The sequence below is a fragment of the Budorcas taxicolor genome, chromosome 3, assembly GCF_023091745.1.
Source record: "Budorcas taxicolor isolate Tak-1 chromosome 3, Takin1.1, whole genome shotgun sequence".
Lineage (NCBI taxonomy): Eukaryota > Metazoa > Chordata > Mammalia > Artiodactyla > Bovidae > Budorcas > Budorcas taxicolor.
Window position 1 is genome coordinate 11,797,857 of NC_068912.1, and position 21,274 is coordinate 11,819,130.

General features: G+C 37.1%; 1 protein-coding gene across 1 annotated transcript in view; it reads left to right on the top strand.

Annotated features, from left to right (window-relative positions):
• SPTA1 (spectrin alpha, erythrocytic 1) overlaps positions 1-19,857 on the top strand; it is an 80,050-nt gene extending 60,193 nt beyond the window's left edge. The window contains exons 36-51 of the mRNA XM_052637177.1: positions 2,523-2,643; positions 4,523-4,644; positions 5,157-5,289; positions 5,803-5,901; positions 6,624-6,786; positions 7,624-7,700; positions 10,758-10,967; positions 12,852-13,148; positions 13,953-14,065; positions 15,225-15,242; positions 15,732-15,783; positions 17,147-17,334; positions 18,177-18,230; positions 18,366-18,512; positions 19,042-19,186; positions 19,732-19,857. Of these exons, the coding sequence (XP_052493137.1) occupies positions 2,523-2,643; positions 4,523-4,644; positions 5,157-5,289; positions 5,803-5,901; positions 6,624-6,786; positions 7,624-7,700; positions 10,758-10,967; positions 12,852-13,148; positions 13,953-14,065; positions 15,225-15,242; positions 15,732-15,783; positions 17,147-17,334; positions 18,177-18,230; positions 18,366-18,512; positions 19,042-19,186; positions 19,732-19,857 (2,065 nt within the window). The remainder of the gene's footprint in view (positions 1-2,522; positions 2,644-4,522; positions 4,645-5,156; positions 5,290-5,802; positions 5,902-6,623; positions 6,787-7,623; positions 7,701-10,757; positions 10,968-12,851; positions 13,149-13,952; positions 14,066-15,224; positions 15,243-15,731; positions 15,784-17,146; positions 17,335-18,176; positions 18,231-18,365; positions 18,513-19,041; positions 19,187-19,731) is intronic.
• The last annotated feature ends 1,417 nt before the right edge of the window (positions 19,858-21,274 follow it).

Sequence of the window (21,274 nt, forward strand, 5' to 3'; positions counted from 1 at the left end):
TCAGGGTTTTTTCCAATGAGTCAGTTCTTCACATCAGGTGGCCAAACTATTGGAGTTTCAGCTTCAAAATCAGTCCTTTCAGTGAATATTCAGGACTGATTCCCTTTAGGATGGACTTGTTGGATCATCCTGCAGTCCAAGGAATGCTCAAGAGTCTTCTCCAGCACAACAGTTCAAAAGCATCAATTCTTTGGCACGCAGCTTTCTTCACAGTCCAACTCTCACATCCATACATGACTACTGGAAAAACCATAGCCTTGACTAGATGGACCTTTGCTGGAAAAGTAATGTCTCTGCTTTTTAATATGCTATCTAGGTTGGTCATAACTTTCCTTCCAAGAAGTAAGCATCTTTTAATTTAATGGCTGCAGTTTAATTTAATTTGCAGTGATTTTGGAGCTCAAAAAATGTCTGCCACTGATTCCCCATCTATTTCCCGTGAAGTGATGGGACAAGATGCCATGATCTTAATTTCCTGAATGTTGAGCTTTAAACCAACTTTTTCACTCTCCTCTTTCACTTTCATCAAGAGGCTCTGTACTTCTTCTTCACTTTCTGCCATAGGGGTGGTGTCATCTGCATATCTGAGGTTATTGAGATTTCTCCCAGCAATCTTGATTCCAGCTTGTGCTTCATTCAGCCCAGTGTTTCTCATGATGTACTCTGTATATAAGTTAAATAAGCAGGGTGACAATACAACAGCCTTGACTCACTCCTTTTCCTATTTGAAACCAGTCTGTTGTTCCATGTCCAGTTCTAACTGTTGCTTCCTGACCTGCATACAGGTTTCTCAAGAGGCAGGTCACATGGTCTGGTATTCCCATCTCTTTCAGATTTTTCCACATTTCATTGTGATCCACACAGTCAAAGGCTTTGGCGTAGTCAATAAAGCAGAAATAGATATTTTTCTGGAACTCTCTTGCTTTTTTGATGATCTAACGGATGTTGGCCATTTGATCTATGGTTCCTCTGCCTTTTCTAAAACCAGCTTAAACATCAGGAAGCTCATGGTTCATGTATTGCTGAAGTCTGGCTTGGAGAATTTTGAGCATTACTTTACTAGCATGTGAGATGAGTGCAGTTGTGCGATAGTTTGAGCATTCTTTGGCATTGCCTTTCTTTGGGATTGTAATGAAAACTGACCTTTTCCAGTCCTGTGGCTACTGCTGAATTTTCCAAATTTGCTGTCATATTGAGTGCAGCACTTTCACAACATCATCTTTCAGGATTTGAAATAGCTCAACTGGAATTCCATCACCTCCACTAGCTTTGTTTGTAGTGATGCTTTCTAAGGCCCGCTGACTTCACATTTTAGGGTATCTGGCTCTAGACATCTAGGTGAGTGATCACACCATTGTGATTATCTGGGTTATGAAGATCTTTTTTGTACAGTTCTTCTGTGTATTCTTGCCACCTTTTCTTAATCTCTTCTGCTTCTGTTAGGTCCATACTCTTTCTGTCCTTTATTGATCCTGTTTTTGCATGAAATGTTGCCTTGGTATCTCTAATTTTCTTGAAGAGATCTCTATAGTCTTTCCCATTCTATTTTTTCCCTCTATTTCTTTTCATTGATCTTGCTGATTCTACTGTTTATAAAAATAGAGGTGGAAAAATCTTACCAAATCAAATAATTTGTCTTATTTCTACCCTGTCTCATCATGTTCCTTTTCCATAAAACTGCTGATTCTTGTTCATTATCAGTGAATCAGAGGAAAGGAATGCACATGGGGCACCAAGCAGGACATTTTTAACCTTTTTGGAAATAGTAAGATATTGTAAAACTATATCCCAATAAAAGAAATAGTAAGATATTTTCTACCTAGTCTTTCACCATGCTTCAAAGTGATGATTTTATACACAGAGCAAATCCAACTGCCATGACTGCTGTGATGTCAGTTTTTATGTCTATTTTACCTAAATTAATTATTGATATGGGCTTCCCCTGAGGCTCAGTGATAAAAGAATCCACCTGCCAATGAAGGGAGTTGCAGGAGATCCCTGTTCAATTCCTGGGTCAGGAATATCCCCTAGAGAAGGATATGGAAACCCACTCTGGTATTGTTGCCTGGAGAATCCCATGCACAGAGAAGCCTAGCAGGCTGCAGTCCACAGGGTCACAAAGAGCTGGACACTACTGAGCAGGCATGCATACCATATATGTAATTATTGACATTAATAAGGGTCATATAAGCATATTACATATATACAGACATATGTACTTTTCACATTTTTTGAAAGAGAAATAACAGTGAGTTCCTGAGAAAAGAGAAGAAAATACACATGTAGACAGGCAAAGAAATGAATGAGAAGGCTGTTCCAGTACGTTATTTTAATTTGTGTTGCTCTAAGTCCAATATTTTGCTGAAAGGCTCTGTCACTTATTAACTTTGTGATTACTGACACCAGAGTGTTCCAGAATTTACCCCCACCATACCCCCAGCCAAACACATATGCTTAGAAAACCATCTTTTTAGGATGTCCTCAGATGTCCAAAGTCTAAAAGTTTTCTTCTTTGGTCTCAGGGAGAAGTTGGTACGAGTGAGATCCCAGGACTATGGGAGGGATCTGCAGGGGGTTCAGAATTTGCTGAAGAAGCACAGACGCCTAGAAGGGGAGCTGGTGGCACATGAACCTGCCATCCAGGTAGGAATATGAAACCTGAAAAGACAGAGATAATATAATAGTAGCACTTCATGTTATGGATAAATATTAGGTTGGTGCAAAAGATTTATGGTTTCAGACCCTGAATTTTAAATCCTTATAACTAGCCTCAAACACATCTTTATTAATCAAAATAGAAAACATTACAATCAACACATTTTTGCCAGTAAGAAATAATTTTGTATATTCCTGTTGCATAAAAACCCATGCTTTGGAATTCAGTGAACTCTTGGAAAGCATTTTCTTCCTCCTGCTGGTTGTGATGCATTTTCCCTGCAAAAAGTTGTCAAGGTGCTTGAAGGAGTGGTAGGTAGTCAGTTGGTAAGAAGTCAGCTAGATATAGCAGATATGATTGGGCTACAAAGGCAAAATTTGTAGCCCATTTAGTCCAAATTTTGAAGTGCTGGTTGTGTGACATGTGGTTGGGCATTGTTGAGGAGAAGAACTGGGCCCTTTCTGATGACCAGTGTCAGCTGCAGGCATTGCTGTTTCCAGTGCATCTCATTGATTTGCTGAGCATACTTCTCAGATGTAATGGTTTCACGGAGATTCAGAAAACTGTAGTGGATCAGAGCAGTAGCAGACTACCGAACAGTGACCATGGCTCAAAATATGGCTTTGAGAAGTGCTTTGGAGCTTCTTCTCAGTTCAACCACAGAGCTGGTCATTGTTGGTTGTCATATAAAATCCACTTTTCATCACACATCACAATCCATTTGAGAAATAGTTCATTGTTGTTGCATAGAATAAGAGAAGATGACATTTCAAAATGATGATTTTTTTTTTTTTATTTGCAATCAACTCATTAGGCACTTGCTTATCAAGCTTTTTCACTTTTCCAATTTGCTTCAAATGTCAAATGACCATAAAATGGTTGACGTTGAATTCTTGGGCAACTTCTTGTGCAGTAAGAGGATCAACTTCCATGATCCTCTCAGTTAGTCATTGTCAACTTCTGATGGCCAGCCACTGTGCTCCTCATCTTCAAGGCTCTAGCCTCCTTTGTAAAACTACTTAACTCCCATTGCACTGTATGTTCATTAGCAGTTCCTGGGCCAAATGCATTGTTCATGTTGCAAGTTGTCTTCTGATTTTTGACCCATTTTGAACTTGAATAAGAAAATTGCTCAAATTTGCTTTTTGTATAACTTAATTTCCATAGTCTAAAATGCATGTAAAATAAATAGCAAGTAATAATTTATTAGAAAAAAATCACAAAGAAAAAATTGTGTATTAAAGTGATGTATAACTTAACTACATTTATTTAAGAATGTATTCCAATATCAAATGGCAAAATTCAACAGTGAAAAACAGAAATCACTTTTGCACTAACCTAATAGGTTGAGGCTACAAAATGTGAAGGCAGAGTGCCAAGGTCACATAGTTGGCTGTAGAGTTCACAAGCATTCTCCTCCATATTGTGCCTTCTATGAATAGAAGAATCTCTGCAGAAACCCAATTCTTCCCTGGAAGGAGCACCTTTGACAGTCCAGGGCACAGTTGTTGACAATTAGGATGCAGGGTGGGACATCTGGAAAATCTGTACCTGAGCTGAGCCATGTGGAAAGAGGGCAACCCTGAGTGTTAGCTTGGCAGCAGGGTCACCCTGTGACCATCAGTCAGATCGTGGAAAGTAGTCTAGTGCAAATACCAAGGTATTTGTCTGAATCCTTGATGAAGTTTAGCATGTTAGATCTTACTGCAGCTTTCTTCATTCTCCCAGGATTGTCAGGACTGCATTGAGTACATCCAGTTTATAAATGAGCCAGAGTGTAGGAAGGGCTAGATACTTTTCTAGGAAATGTGGATAAATGGGGAGATGCTGTGGGGAAATATGACATGGAGGATGTGTGTTGTTCAGAATGTGCTGGATATGGCTGAAACACTGGGAGACAAGGCCGCTGTGGGGCGAGAGGAGATCCAGAACAGGCTTGATCTGCTTGTTCAACACTGGGACCAGCTCAAAGAGTTGACCAAGGCTCGGTGAGTTGAGGATAGGAGGCTGAATTCTCTTGTTGGATTGCAGGTATTGGGTAGGTATTAAGAAGATACTTAAGTGCCTGCTCAGCATCTCTCCCTAGCTATCAATCTCTTCTAGCTTCTAAGTCCCTGCTCAAATGCCAAGTCTTCCGTGACACTTCTTCTATGTACCCCAGGAAGAAATGACACTGTTTCTATGTCTTTATGATACTGTTTCTCTAGAGGTGTGCTGACAATTACTTGCAGCTGTCTTTCATCATTGTTGCCCTGCATATGTTATCCTTTATACCACATTATCTCCCACATGTCTGTTTTACTTTCTGCATCTCCCCAGTTTTAACATTGTGTACAATGCTTAGTAATAAAATAATGGAGTATTTTTCTCCCTTACACCCATACAGCCAAAATCTTAAAATCTTATAAGATTGTGCCACTTTGCTACACTTCCATTGCTCATTGTTTCTTGTTGTTTTTTTTTTTTCTTATTTGGGGTGGGGATTACTTTCCTGTTACAGAGGGATTCAATTGGGAGAATCCCTAGAATACTTGGAATTCATGGAGAATGCTGAGGAGGAGGAAGCTTGGATCAGTGAAAAGGAAGCTCTGGTTGCCCGAGGAGATTCTGGAGACACTTTAGCTGCTACTCAGGTGAGGAACTGGCAGAATGGATCAATTTTCTTCTGTTTAATTTGAATATTTTCTTAAGTAGTCAACATTTTTACCTGTAAAATTAGAATATTTCTTCTGGTAGAAGAAGAAACTTTCAGGTTAGTTCTTAGCATAGGATATTTTTGATACTAAATATTTTTCTGCTAGATGGAATGTTTCCAAGAATTATTATACATACATTTCAACATGGAGAAATCCTTTTGTATTAGCTTGATCAATACTCACTCCCAAATCCAGAAGTCTCAAGTTACATGGTTAGTTATAAACAATGTCACATGTATTCCTTTGGCTCTTCGGTAAGACTGCCTTTCTGGGAAGTGAGGAATCTGGGAAGAGAAATTTACTGGAGCTATTCAGGAATAAGTGAACACTCATATACTCTGCCAGCTTAGTTGAATCATTGCTGGTGAATGGCATCAAAAGGAATCAGAATGTGAGTGGGATAGATTGCTAATTTTGGAAGTTTTGATTCTCACTGACTCATTCACACAGAGCTTACAAAAGAAGCTTGAAGCTTTGGAGAATGACTTTGCTGTCCATGAGATTCGAGTGCAAAATGTGTGTGCTCAAGGAGAAGACATCCTGAGTAAGGTGAGATATACTCCAGGGATTCCAAGTCAAAAAAAGGATCTTCAAAAAGGGATTGGAACAAATATGGAATCATGAACATTGCTAAAATCATGCACAACCTTGGTAATCTCTTCTAAGCTGCCTTTTTGTTACTGTTTCAGCAAACAATTATCTATTTACTTATTGCTGTTTTCTGGAAGCTTTTTTTCAAGGTCTTATAGGTATACTTTTTAGATATTTAAAAATCATTCATTGACTCATACTCTATGCAGAATATGACATTTAAAAATATTTTACACATGACTTGCTTTGGTCATAGAGTACTGTAAGAATGTGAAGAAATTTCTTTGACCTCTAGATATGAGGACTCCACTGAAATCTCTTTGTAATTTGAGAACCATTCTTTTGCTTAAATGCTAGTTTTAATAGAACCTCAATAATCTAAAGGCTGTACAAAGAATCCTAAACAGATGATTCTGTACCTTTGAGATGCTTATGCCAACTAAGAAGATCACACTTACATGGACAAACAGGAGACTGTCCAAATGCTGGACAATATCATCTGGGTAATAGATATTCTATTATAGATGAATAATAGAATAATTTCACTGGACTTAGAAAAGAGTAGCTATATATTTGGAAGGAGAGAGATGAAAGGTTTTTAGTGCAAAGGATTTCACTCTTCAGGCTCTGGACATTCATCAATATATCTATCTCTCCTCCTTTCAACCTCGGTGATACAGGGGGAAAGTCAACATAAAGAGAAGATTTCTAACAAGATACAGGCTCTAAATGAAAAGATTCCTTCTCTGGCCAAGTCATTGGCTGTTTGGAAGTCACAACTGGAAGATGATTATGACTTTCAGCAGTTCAACTGGAAGGCTGATGTGGTTGAGGCCTGGATAGGTATGATGTGTGAGGACCAGACGCTTCCCAGGTGGTGCTAGTGGTAAAAAGCACACCTGCCAATGCAGGAGACATAAGAGACGCAAGTTCAATCCCTGGGTTGGGAAGATCCCCTGGAGGAGAGCATTGCAAGCCACTTCAGTGTTCTTGTCTGAAGAATCCCATGGACAGAGGAGCCTGGCAGTCTACATTCCATAGGGTTGCAAAGAGTCAGACACAACTGAAATGACTTAGCATGCACTCATTTGAGGACAATGGCCTCTGGGTTTGAGGAAATGCTGATAATTCAATTTATTGAACGGATCCCGAGGCTCTGTTGCTCAACATGGGAAGAAAGATGGCCCCTTCACCACCCACTCCTATCCTGTCTGAACACAATTACAGTTAAAGTCACATGTGTGCAAAAATACCCATGCATGCACACACACAAACTTATAGAGACATATGCTGAGAATAATAACTAATAATCCCAGAGAACATCTTTTTTTGGAAATTGGTGATTTCCATGTGATATTCAGAAAGATAGAGTCATGGCAAACATTTTAGAAAATAAACTCTGTGTTTGATTTACTTATAATTTATGTCTAAGCTGAAGATTTCTGTTGTTCAATGAAACAGCCATAAGTTCTCTTGGTTCTAGCTCTGTTTCAGTCAGTTTATCCTGTATACATCTAGAAAAATAGTTTACTGGCTCCCACTCCCATATTCTAATGAATCATCTACTTGGAGAGTCAAGAGGCTCTCTTGTGGCCAATAGTAAATATGCCTTTCTTCTTTGCCAAGCCTGATATAAAACCAACTCTCTTTCTCTTCTTATGAATTACCTTTGTTTTTCAGCTGAGAAAGAAGCAAACTTGAAAACCAATAGCGATGATGCAGACCTCGCTGCCCTCTCCACTCTCCTGGCAAAACAGGTGAGAGCAGGTTGCCTTGTTCATAAATGCCCATGAAATCCAAGACCCACATCACACAGAAGCTTCACATATAGGGTTATTCCATTCCCAAATGTTGTGGTTTTATTATCTATAGGACCTGTAAAATTGTCCCCTTTGTTATAGAGATAACTTGCTAGTTCTTATTCCTTCATCAGTCTTGCCAGTAAGTGCTCATTTTTATTAGAGAACCAACTCTTGACCATTTAATTTTTCTCTGTATTAACTTTGAACTATATTCCATTAATATCTTTTTTATCTTTATAATTTTTAAACTTTCTTTAAGATTACTTGATTAAAAAAAATTAAGATAGATATTGATGTTGTTAAATACTTAGCCATTCTTCTTTTCTAGTATATTGATTTGAGACTATACATTTTCCTCTAAATAAATCCTTAGCTGCATTTCACATATTTCATGTTATTTTTGTTATCATCTAATTTAAAATATTCTGTTATTTCTTGCATAATTTCTTAATTGACTCATTATTCATTCTGTAGTACATTGTTCAATTTCTAAACACTTGGGAATTTTCTAATTATATTTTTTTGACATTTATATCTAGTTTATTCAACTTTATTTTAAAAACACACTCTATGTTACTTTAGGAGATTGCTTTCTATCCAACAAATGACCTGTTTTGGTGAATAGACTTTGTCCAATTGAAAAGAATGTGATTTTGCAATGATTTGCATTACCCAGCAGAGTCTATTGCTCATGTTTTTTAAAAAATACTTCAGTTTTATATATATTTTTAAATTTTTTTTTTTTTTAAATTTTAAAATCTTTAATTCTTACACGTGTTCCCAAACATGAACCCCCCTCCCACCTCCCTTCCCATAACATCTCTGTGGGTCATCCCCATGCACCAGCCCCAAGCATGCTGTATCCTGCGTCAGACATAGACTGGCGATTCAATTCTTACATGATAGTATACATGAGAGGGTGGGATGATTTGGGAGAAAGGCATTCTATTAGTTTTATATATTTTAAAGCTAGATTAAAAGTTGTGTTGACATTTAGAATTATGAAATCAATTAATTCTTTTAATTATGAAAAGTTTCTCTCTAATAACACATCTTTTTAAACACTTCTTAAATTAAAGTTTCTTTTTTCACATATTAGTGTAATACACCAATTTTCTTTTGTTTACTGTTTGCAATGTACATCTATTTCCATTTCTTTTAAAAACATTTCTATGTCTTTATAGTTTTTATTTTGTACATTCATAAGTTGCAACATGATTATCACTATAGCATTAACTATCATTCTGTGACATAATTATCATTTTTTTTAAGGTGAGAACAGGTAAGACTTTTAAAACTTATGTACTTTAAAGTATATAATATAGGAATATTAACTATAATTACCATGCTGTATATTAGATCTCCAGAACTTGTTAATCTTATAAATAGAAGTTTTTGCCCTTTCACCAATTTCTCCCCATTTCCCTCACCTCCAATATATTCTGTTTGGCTTTTTTAGATTCAACATATAAATAACATTATAAAGTATTGTCTTTCTGTGTCTGACATTGCACTTAGCATAATGGTCTCAGGTTTAATCCAAGTTGTTGCAAACAGCAGGGTTCCTTCTTCCTCATGACTGAATAGTATTCCATATATGTATATCACCTATCTTCTTTATCCATTGTTCTTTTCACAGGATGTTTGTTTCCATATCTTGACTATGGTAAATAATGCTGCAGTGAACATAGAAGTGTAGAGTGTCAATACATCTTAGATGTATCTTTTATAAATATCATATAGTTGAGTGTTGATTTATTATCTACTTTGATGATTTTCATGGAGTAGTGAATCCATTTACATTTAAAGTAATTAATTCATGAGTTTTTATTTAAATCTATAATTTAATACTTCTCTCCCATCTCATGCCCTATTCAACCCCTACTTTCTTGGTTAATGATTGAAGACATGATTTCAATTTTTCTGAAGACTAGCCATTTTTCAGTTTGTTCTTAAACATAGAACCTTTACAAACTTAACCTCTTTCAATAAGTCTGCTCCTATTTGATGTGTCCTGATCTCAACACTGTGTGACTGCAAAAAATTCTTAGATTTTAGATTCTTTAGATTGTTTATACTTTAGATTCTTAGCTACTGCTTTCTGCTTGACTTCTACAACTTGTATTCAGGAATCTGTAAATGCCCTAAGTTGGACATACGAGGAGATTATTGAGCCTCCTTTTCTGTAGCTCCTTTTTCATGGTTTCCTCAAATAGTGAATGCTTCAGTTTCCCAGAATTCTAGTTTTTGTCGTTTTAGCTCTAATGTGATGATCAAAAGCTCTGAGCAGGTGCTTTCTCTGCAACTTCACCCTGCACAGTTTATAATTCAAAGGAAAAAGTGACAGAGAGTATTACTCTTATTTAGCTACTATTCCCTTCTCCCTGTAATTTTGATACTTCAAGTTATAGCTATTTGAGTTGCATCCTGATCCTTTTTAAACAGCTGATTTTTTGTGCTTTTATCCAGTGGTTAAAATTGTTCTCAAAGGGAGGATTGGTCAAATACACACCACCCTGTTAAAACAAATTGGAACATCCTGAATTTTTTGATTTTGATATCATTTACACATACACACACACACACACACACACTGTCACCTGTAAAAGGTCTTTTGTTAGTTTGCATACTTTCACAATTTCTAGTAGTGCATGTCTGTTAATACTAATTAGAATGCAAAATCTAATAAGTGATATAAAAGAGTCTTAGAAAGTGAGCCTTAAGAAGGATTTAATTTTGATTTGGAAGATTTTAAATATCGCATCATGCTCCCAATCTCCCTTAATATTAATTTTGCACCTAATCTAAAAATCCAGTTTTAAAACACTGGAATTTAATCATAATTCCAACTCCAAATGTTTATGAAAGTCTCTAAGTCAAATTTCCTTTTTGGAAAAATTGTCCACTACTCTAAACTCTTGCATGGGTCCAATGTGGTGGAACCCAGGTGTGAGTGACCCCTTAGAATCTGCATTATTTTCTGTTCACACCTTCTCTATGGGTCTTTCTCAGGACACACTGCATGCCAGTCTGCAGAGCTTCCAGCAAGAGAGACTGTCTGAGATAACTGACCTGAAGGATCAGCTTGTGGCTGCTGAGCACAGCCAGACAAAAGTCATTGAGGAGCGCCATGCTGCCTTGCTGAGGTGCTGGGAACAGCTGCTGCAAGCCTCTGAAGTCCATAGACAGGAATTGCTAGAGAAACGACGGCCCCTACTGGAGGTAAAAAAAAAAAAAAAAAAATGATGCGCCAACACCTGACCTTGAATATCTATATCCAGAAATAGATCCTGGAAACCATGTTTGAACACTAGAGACAATTAAGTGAGTATATTGCAAAGAATCAGGAAGACATTCTTATAAACATGAAGTAATTAATTTTTAGATTGATAAGTTTTTTTTTTTTTAAACTGATTGATTCAGCTGACTTATGATGGAAGTCAGACACATATATTGGAAACAAGTAGATGAGACAAGGACTAGAAGATCTTAATTTAAGGCAGAACTAATACTGGCATATAGGAGTCAAGATTGCTCTTGTGTTTTTTCTAACTCAAATAAAAGGAATATTAGACAAGTAAAATTTGTGTTCTCATCTTTCCTAGCTGCGGATCTTCTATATGTTGCTTAACACCTCTGAACATTGATTTCTCTATTTAGAAAATAGAGTGATATCGCCATCATATCTTGATATGATTTCTCTATTTAGAAAATAGGGTGATATCACCATCATATCTTGATGAATCTTGATTACTATCAAAAGAGATAATGGACCTGAAAATGCAATATAAACCGCTATGTTCTATATAGATGTAGCTATTAAAATGTTCTTTCTTTTGGTGACTGCTAAGATATTTGATGTTGATGATAAAATTATTAATAGTAAAAGGAAGTCAAGATGGTCAGTGAAAATACTGAGTACTTCTAAACCATAAGATATTGTACCTGGCAACAAGTTTAAGTAGAGAATTAAAGGAATCAGGAAACACACAAATAAAAGTCAGACTCTTAATTTTAACTGTACTGAGGGACATATAACTTACAGAAACTAATCTTAAGTGCAAAATTAAAGCAATTAATGGACCATCACATATTATTTTATGATTATAAAATCTCTGTAAAATATTCAGTTGATACATAATATTATGAAAATATATGACATTATTTATAGGTTTCCATGTCCTTCCAAGGTAGGGACAGTAATAGTTTTTTTCTGTGTTGGTCTGTCTTGGTGTATAGATTGCTGAAATGAATACAGTGACAACGTAATGGTATATAATACCTTTGCAATCTCCCTTCCATTTGGGTCTGTTTTTTTCCTCTTAACCCATTTTGAGATGAAAACTGATTCTCATATCTGTATAACAAAATCTCTTTGAAAGTACAATCGGCTGACACAAAATATATGATGTGTTTTAAATCTAAAACTTTTTATTACCTTCTGTTTGGAAAAAATCCATACTATTTCTCTTATTTAGAAATTCACAGTCATTCAGAATACACCAGAGAGTATTGCATGGCTAAAGATATAGGTTAGAGGCTAAGAAATGGATTTAAGCAGGAATTTAGGCATGAGATGAGCTCTGAACAAGGTATAGAGGAAGGTAGGAAGACAACTCAGTATACACACACACAAAAAAAACATCAAAGCATTGAGGGCTGCAGATCAGAGAAAGAAGAAATGCCTATCCCACAAATGATCTTTTTAAATCTAATTATCCATCCATTCATTCACTTAAACTTAATTCATGCATGTTATACTACGTGCCAATTAGTCATGGAACACAGACATCAGAACAAGAAATCATGAAATCTTATCATTGAAAACTACCCTTGTCACTTTGGGAATCATATGGTTAAAATAATCCTAGAAGTTACCCAACTTTATTTGTAAATGTTGGAAGAAAAGAGAAAATGCTTGGATCAGGGCTTGTACCTTGAACTCACACGTCCACCCATTTGATTGCATGGTCTCCATTGGTTTTAGTTCTGCTCTCTTAGCGTGTTGGTACTGAAAATATTTGAAGACAGTCATTTTTTAATCCTGTTTTCTTTTCTGCTGATGAACTTTATTGGAAAAGATGGAATTGTCTTTTTTCTTTATAGACTGAGGTTCTATTCATGGAATTTGCACACAAGGCCTCAGCTTTCAACAACTGGTGTGAGAAGGCAGAGGAAGACCTGTCAGAGCCCGTGCGCTGTGTCTCCCTGGATGCAATCCGGAAGCTGCAGAAGGACCATGAGGCCTTCTTGGCCTCCTTGACAAAGGCCCGAGCAGACTTCAATGATTTGCGAGAGCTAGACCAGCAGATTAAGGCCCTAAATGTGCTCTCTAGCCCCTATACCTGGTTAACAGTGGAGGTGCTAGAGAGAGTCTGGAACCACATATTTGATATCATCAAGGTAGGTTGGGGCAGAGAAGATACTTCCTTTAGCTATAGTGAACATGATCATTTGATTTATTTTCTGGATTTGGGGACTTTGAGAGAGAAAGGAACACTGTTAATAATTATATTGGGACAGCAGTCGTGAACTGAGTCAATCTAAGAAAAAAATTGGAAATATGTTCATGATAGGCAGAGCCCTATGCCCTATAGTTTAGATAGTCTCAAGTGTCTGAGTGTTGACTGGTGATTCAGAAAAGCAAACATAAGCTCCAGAAGATGGCTCTAAAAATGTGTTATGAAAAGTTCATGAGGCTTGTGTATATCTTTGCAGTCTATATGCTCAAAAGCATTTTCTATTTTATACAAACTTCCAAAAGTGCCTTTTTAATGTGCTTGTGTGTAATTTTTGTCTGTCTATAGTAATGCTCATTACTGAAGCTATGGAAAACACAAGTTTGCAAAGAAAAATTTCACTATAAACTCACCAGTTTTAGATGGAAACTCCTATTATCTTTTCATTTAAATGAAATTTCAACTGGCAAAATACTGAGATGAGGAAAGACTTGCCTTTATTACTAGCTTGTTTTTTACTGGGCTTGGTAACATCTGCAAGTACTTCTGAAAAGCTGGATAAGCTTCTTTCATATTTCTGAGATGAGAAGAGGTAGACTGGAAGAAATTTGAGCACACAGGCAATGCCATTGGAAAGCAGGTGAAATTTGGAAGAGGGGAGATGTGCAGATGAGCCTAGGAACCAGTTACTTTATTGCAAGAAAAAGTCTTCAATGTGCACACTACTATCTGTGATTTGGGATTTTAGGAAAGAGAGCAGGAGATGGAAAATGAAGAGGCAAGACAGATCAAGAACTTTGAGATGTGCCAGGAATTTGAACAGAATGCCAGTGCCTTCCTTAATTGGATCTTGGAGACCAGGTGTGCTGTGATACCCCCAAACTCATGATCCTTATGCCACACATTCCACTCTGGGGATGGAATACATAGCTGAGGGAAGGGGTAATTCTTAGAGTACTTATGTTGTCCTAAAATCGCCATATCCTGTCTGTGCTTTTATCTGGAATTGACTGTATTCTAAATCAGTCATTGCAAAATTGCGAAGTGAGAATTTCATCTCATTGCTCATTCTTTATTCAGTATTTGAAAGTCTCACTTTCTTTCCTCTTGCCTATAGTTACAGCCCCAAAATAATAACATACACTTACATTTGCCTTCCCCTTTGCACTTTACACTGTAATTTTATAATCCATTGTATCACTTAACTTTCAGAATAACCTTGAAGAGTGTACAACACTGATGTTATTACTTCTGTTTCTAAATGTGGAAAGAAGTTCAGTAGATAAATTGACTTGCTCAAGGTCACATATGTATTTATTGGTACAACCAGAGTATACTGTGAATACTTACTTCATAGGAAACTATTATATTGCTTGACCACTAAAACTGTCATAAGAATCAAGTGACATAAATATATGCTAATTGCTTTTATTAAATGCAAAATTCTCTATGAAGATAACGTTTGTTACATCTTCTGGGGCAAATGACCTGGAAAAAAGGAGATTTGGAGGGTATAATAAATGAATAAGTGGTCAAAGTCGGTAGACTGTATTCAGCAGGTGTATCAGAATTGTGGAGTTTTGAGAGTTTAAAGTGTCAGTTTAGATAATTCATGCTTCTGTTCCTATGAACTCAGTGACAAGGATAAATCAAAAAAGGAACAGGAAGAAATCCTGTATCATGGCTTTAAAAAAAAAATCTGACTGAAGACAAAGGATACACAGCTCACCCTCCTCTGCCTCTGGCTTTGGTCTCTCATCTCTGGAAGCAGGTGCCCAATACTGAGCATGTCGCCTGACCCCTGAGCTCTCCATCCTAAAGCAACGAGTTGCACAGAAGGCTCTGGGTTTCTCAGATTGGGGGACACTTCGAGGACAGTGGGTTGAACAGATTCATCCTTTAGGTATAAAGAATTTAGAATGTATCACACATCTGAAGAAAGAAGATTATTGAAATAATCCTTGTTAACATTATTTTCCTTTTCTCTCTCCTGATTCCTGTTCTGGACCTCCATATCCAGGGACTATTTTCTGGATGGGTCAGTATTTTATGTTATCCTGTTTGTTTTGCTGTATCATTCTGAAAGAATTAATTAAGGAGGCCTTAGTATTAAAGTATCTTCATCCCACTGCAAATCTGATAAATTAAATATATGAGGGATAAGAAGGCCCTTAAATAAAACGTGGGATAAGAAGAAGCATGTATATCATTCTGGCCCTATCACCCACTAGGTGGAGTCTTGCTTACACTAGGTTAAGGGTATATTTGAAAATAAGAACTAGGAGAGTATGGAAGCTCTCTTGTAAGCATAGAGGAACCTTACTTTGCTTTTCATCTGTCCAGCAAGGTTACCAACTCAACAGAGAGGGTCTGATTTCATGAAAAATTGGCATTGTGAAAATTCATTTCAGAAAGGCCGTATATCTTGGAAGAACTTATAGGAGTATAGGAGATTTGGGTTGGTCTATTTGTGTAACATACTGACTTGTGATATTATAAGTAATGTTTTCCTCTGGTTCTTAAATAGATCTTTGCTAAAAGAAACAGGAACACTAGAATCCCACCTGGAAGCAAATAAAGTAAGTAATGTTTATTTATTAGTTCTAAATATTGCTGGAATTTGCAGGAGTCCAAGAACTACTTAAAGGAAACTGGTGATTCCTTTAGGTAAATCCCCTGGCCCAAAAGTCAAATGCCTAAGGCTCTGTTGTTAATCTTGCCAACAATTTGCATTCTAACCATTGGGCACCACTTTATGGACATGGATGTCGGTTTGCTTAAATCTCAACTTTAATTTCTGTATCTGCACAATGGAGTCAATAATATCTATATTATAGATTTACTATAGTTATTAAGTAAGGGAACAAATACAAAAGGTTATAGCCTACAACTTGTAACATTGACGAATTTATGTTTTGATGTGGTAAGAAAATAAAATTGAATATAAATTGTCTCTTAAGAATTGGGTTAAGAAGTGGCTAGGACAGTATTTTTAACTTTCACCTTATCTTTATTATCGCTTCCCCACAAGAAAGGAATATTTAATTAATTAAATCTAATTTATCCCCAAGGAGAGAACTTAATGCTAAAAAGATGTTGCCAGGTAGGATTGATTTTTGGAGACCCACAAACCACTGTAATATCTAATATATTTTCATATTTTTCACACCTACCCCCATCATCATGACCAATTCACTTCTCCCTTCTTTAGGATTTCCCTGGTGGCTCAGATGATAAAGTGTTTGCCTACAATGTGGGAGACCTGGGTTCAATCCCAGGGTCAGGAAGATCTCCTGGAGAAGGAAATGGCAACCCACTCCAGTATTCTTGCCTGGAAAATCTCATGGTTGAAGGAGCCTGGTAGGCTCCTGTCCATGGGGTCACAAAGAGTCGGACACTACTGAGCAATTTCACTTTTCACTTTCTTGGGAAAGATATTTCCCTGTTGAAAAGCATGACCTAAATGCCAATATTTAATGTGCCTGACAGAAGCATCTTGTAGAAGTCTGTCCAAGCCAGTGAAGGAGACTGACGTGTGAACACTGGGAAGTGTAAGTGGGCCTCAGAAATAAACTGCAATCAATAATGCAAATCATTCATGATGCAGATCACTGGGAGCTGATGATGCATGGATCCTAGAAGTCCTACGCTTCTCTGTCTACAGTGTATGACTGCTAACCCTTAGATTTATATATTATAGGTTACCAGAATGACAGAGGTCATATCACTTAAACTTCCCACTGTTTTATAAATGAGGAATGGAGAATTGAGATGGTTTTCCTGAGTAGTTCAATTTTTACAAAGGACAGGAAAATTCCTGAAGATAATTGAAAAGGAGCAATGAAGGGAAATATAAACTTATCAGCTTCTTACCTTCCATATTATTCCTAGATTTGGACCTGGTACCACAGATAACTGCTTCTCTTCTTTGTCTTTTTCCAGAGGAAGCAAAAGGAAATCCAGGCAAAGAAGCATCAACTGACCAAGATTGAGGACCTGGGAGAAAGCTTAGAAGAGGCTCTGGTCCTGGACCTTAAATACAGCACCACTGGGCTGGCTCAGCAGTGGGACCAGCTCTACCAGCTTGGGATGCGAAGGCAACACAGTTTAGAACAACAAATCCAAGCCAGGTATTGAGAATTTGTGGTCAAGGCTGGGCAAGGATGTGGGTGGTGTTAGGTATTAGAAACTTAGTTCCAAGGCTAAACTTTTGGGGTGCTGGATACAATGGCTGCTTCACTGATAGTGCACTTATTAACTCCAGAACCAGTTTTCTCTCTTTGCTGACCCAGAGAATGATTTTTTAAAACAAAAATATGAGTCCTGTATAAACTGCGAGACAGTACTATCATCCTCCTGGGTCTACTTACCTTCCATTTCTCAGAGTCTATGCACCATCTTATATGACCTCTTCAGAGAGCATTCCCTTTTGTAAAATTCCCATTAAAATGTCTGGAGTGAAAAAAATATTCAAAGTATAGAGCAGAAGATAATTGTTTTCTAAATAAAATATTTTGGCAGCATTAGTTATTTAGACAAACTTTTCTGTAAAGATCCTGATAATATTGTAGAATTTGTGAGCCATATAGCCTTTTTTTTTAACTGTTGTGCTGTTACTCAGTTCTGCTGTTGTGAAAACAGCTATTGATAATTCATAAATGAATAAGCATAAACATATTCCAGGGAAATTTTATTTATGGTTGCTAAGATTTGAATTTTTCACAATTTTTAAGGTTTAAGGAAATATTCTTCTTTTTTATTATTTTCAATCATGTAAAAACTATTCTCAGTTCATTGACTGTACAAAAGTGAGTGATCTCCTGGACCTTGCCCATGGACCACAGTTTGCCAGCCCCTGAACTAGGTGACTTGACTAGCCTAATAGTCACTAAAATTCCTCTATGACTATTATGGCATGTCTATTTATATTTCTCTGTTTTATTTCATGGGTTAATTTTTGTTTTTCTTTCAGAGACATCACTGGTCTCAGTGAAGAGACACGACAAGAATTCGAAACAACCTTTAGGTGAGTATAGCTTCATAGCTGATTGTTTTGCAGGCAATTCAGGATGAAGTTCCAAATAACCATTTTATTTTTTTCCCCTTGGTGTGTATTTTTCTGATTCTTGCTGAACCTGATTAAATATTTTTTGTTCTTTAGGCACTTTGATGAGAATTTGACAGGTCGCTTGAGTCACAAAGATTTCCGGTCCTGCCTGAGAGGGCTTAATTACTACTTGCCCATGGTGGAGGAGGGTGAACCTGAGCCCAAGTTTGAGAAATTCCTGGATGCTGTTGATCCAGGGAGGTAGGAGGAAGACCAAAGCCCAGACCATAGCAGGGAATAGGTCTTGTGTGAGGGGGGCAAAGCAGAAAGTAAAATGATCCATAAAATATAAAATTAATTTATCTTGAGAGTAGGAAGATAAAGACTACCATAAAGACTACCAAAGACTGCCAAATGCAGCTTTTGGCATCCTTTTAGAATACTAAAGACCAAACAAGACCAGAAATAGAGGTCTTCAGCTCAGTTTGAAGAGCTTGAGATACTTAGAGATAGTGCTAGTGGAAAATTCCCAAATTCTACTTAGGAAGTAAGGCTGAATTACTCCTGTGGAAACAGTGACTGGAACTTAAGAAACTGTCTATTTGGCTTAAGGGTATGAGGATGGGGATCAAATAAAGGTCATATCCCATTGTCTCAGAGAGCTGAGATGGAACAGGTACTTAGAGGGTTCATCTTATCTCTGTCTCTGAGACACTGAGTAGAGTGAGAAAGGGGCCTGTCTTCCTCTCTGTCTTGAGAGGGGACAGTTTCTGATCTATTTCTCCAACAGAAAGGGCTATATCTCAAAAGACGAATACATCGACTTCTTGACTGACAAGGAGTCAGAGAACATCAGATCCAGTGATGAACTAGAAGATTCTTTCCAAGCCCTGGCAGAGGGCAAAGCCTATATTACGAAAGAGGACATGAAGCAGGTCAGATTCCTGTTTGTATCTACTCTCACTGCACTCTTATCATCATCTAGATTTTGTTCATCTCAGGTCTGGTTCCCTAGTTACTATAGGCAACTACTTTCCTCTTCCCCATGTTTTATCAGATATTGTCATGCACTGGTTATCATTTGCTTTGGTCACTACCTCATGTTATTTTGACCCAACTCAAAAACCTATAGTCAATAATCTAATTATTTCATCATCAATCCCAAACATGCTACTTGGTTTTAAGACTATTTCTTTATTCTGTTTATTTAATAAACCAAATTTAAAGAATGGGGTAAACAGTGAAATCAGAAGGAAATGGGATTATTTGGATAAGAACTGAGTTAAAAAGATGAGTTGGTCCTATTCGTTAGAAATTATAGATTTCTTTCTGTAAGAAAAGCACATGATAGGCCCAGGACCTGCTGCTTTTGCCCAGACCTCTCTACTTCCTGAGTTTAGGGCATATTAGAAGCCCAAAGGAGCCAGCTATTCTGAATTTCTATCATGGTAATTATTATTATTTTTTTTTTATGTTTCAGGCCCTAACCCCAGAACAAGTGTCATTCTGTGCCTCACGTATGCAGCAATATGTGGATCCCCGGGGCCGAAGCCAACCTGCTGGCTATGATTACGTTGGCTTCATCAGTTCTTACTTTGGCAACTGAGAGGCAGCTTTTTCTGGGTCAGAGAATCTGGATGTTGTGGGAAGTATTGGGGGATGAAGGAGATAGGCAGATATGGAAAATGGGAAGATAGTTTTGTGTGTGTGTGTGTGTGTGTGTGTGTGTGTGTGTGTGTGTGTGTGTGTGTGTTTTACATTTATTGTAGGACCTGAAAAAAGAAATCTTGAGCTTGAGAGATAAAGCCATTAATGACATTGGAGGAGAGGAGGCCATGGGTTTATTTTATATGCAACTATCACTGAAGAAGGGTGTTAAACAAAGTTTCTATTTTCCATTTGTTGGGTTCTATGTAATATTACTTTATTTTGTTCTGATTATAGAATAAAGTATTTCCTTTTTTAAAAGCATTTTTTTGCAGTTCTTACTTTTGAAAGGACAATATGAAATAAAATGTTCCTGATTCAGTTAAGTTTCTATATTTCAATTGTACTATCATCTAAATATAGGCAGCAAAATATACTGTAAATTAGGGCCTTGGCAAAGTAGATACATAAGATTCAAGATAATTTACAAAGTGTTTCTTGAGCTTGAAATTTGATTAAATTCTTGCATTGGAAAGTGGAGATATTTGATATTCTGGAAACCCTGATATTTTCATCTATAAAATGGAACCATATAGGGAAGACCAGCATAGCACTCATTTTCTTCTTCATCTGTCCGTTTTTCATACTTCCCCATTAAGGTGAATGTTATTACTCTGGGAACAGCCAAATAGGAGCATAGAAGATCTTCCTTTTGTCCTCTAAGTCCCTGAATTTTCTTCAAAATTTTAATGTGATAAAAAATAATCTTTGGGACTTCTCTGATAGATCAGTGGTTAAGAATTCTCCCCACAATGCAGGCGATGTGGGTTCATCTCTGGTGGGGGAACTAGGATCCCACATACGTTGGAGTAACTAAGCCTGCACCATAGCTAGAGAGCTGGAATGCCACAATGAAGCATACTACATGATGCAACAAAAATCCCACATGCCATAGCTAAGGCCCAATGCAGCCAAATATTTTTCAAAGGAATTTATGTTTTCATTTACTTTTATCTATCAGTGTAAGAGTTAGTAGAAATTTTCTTTTTTAAAAAATTTTATTTTTACTTTATTTTACTTTACAATACTGTATTGGTTTTGCCATACATTGACGTGAATCCACCACGGGTGTACATGCGATCCCAAACATGAACCCCCCTCCCACCTTCCTCCCCACAACATCCCTCCGGGTCATCCCCGTGCACCAGTCCCAAGAATGCTGTATCCTGCATCAGATGTAGACTGGTGATTCAATTCTTACATGATAGTATACATGTTTCAATGCCATTCTCCCAAATCATCCCACCCTCTCCCTCTCCCTCTGAGTCCAAAAGTCCACTATACACATCTGTGTCTTTTTTGCTGTCTTGCATACA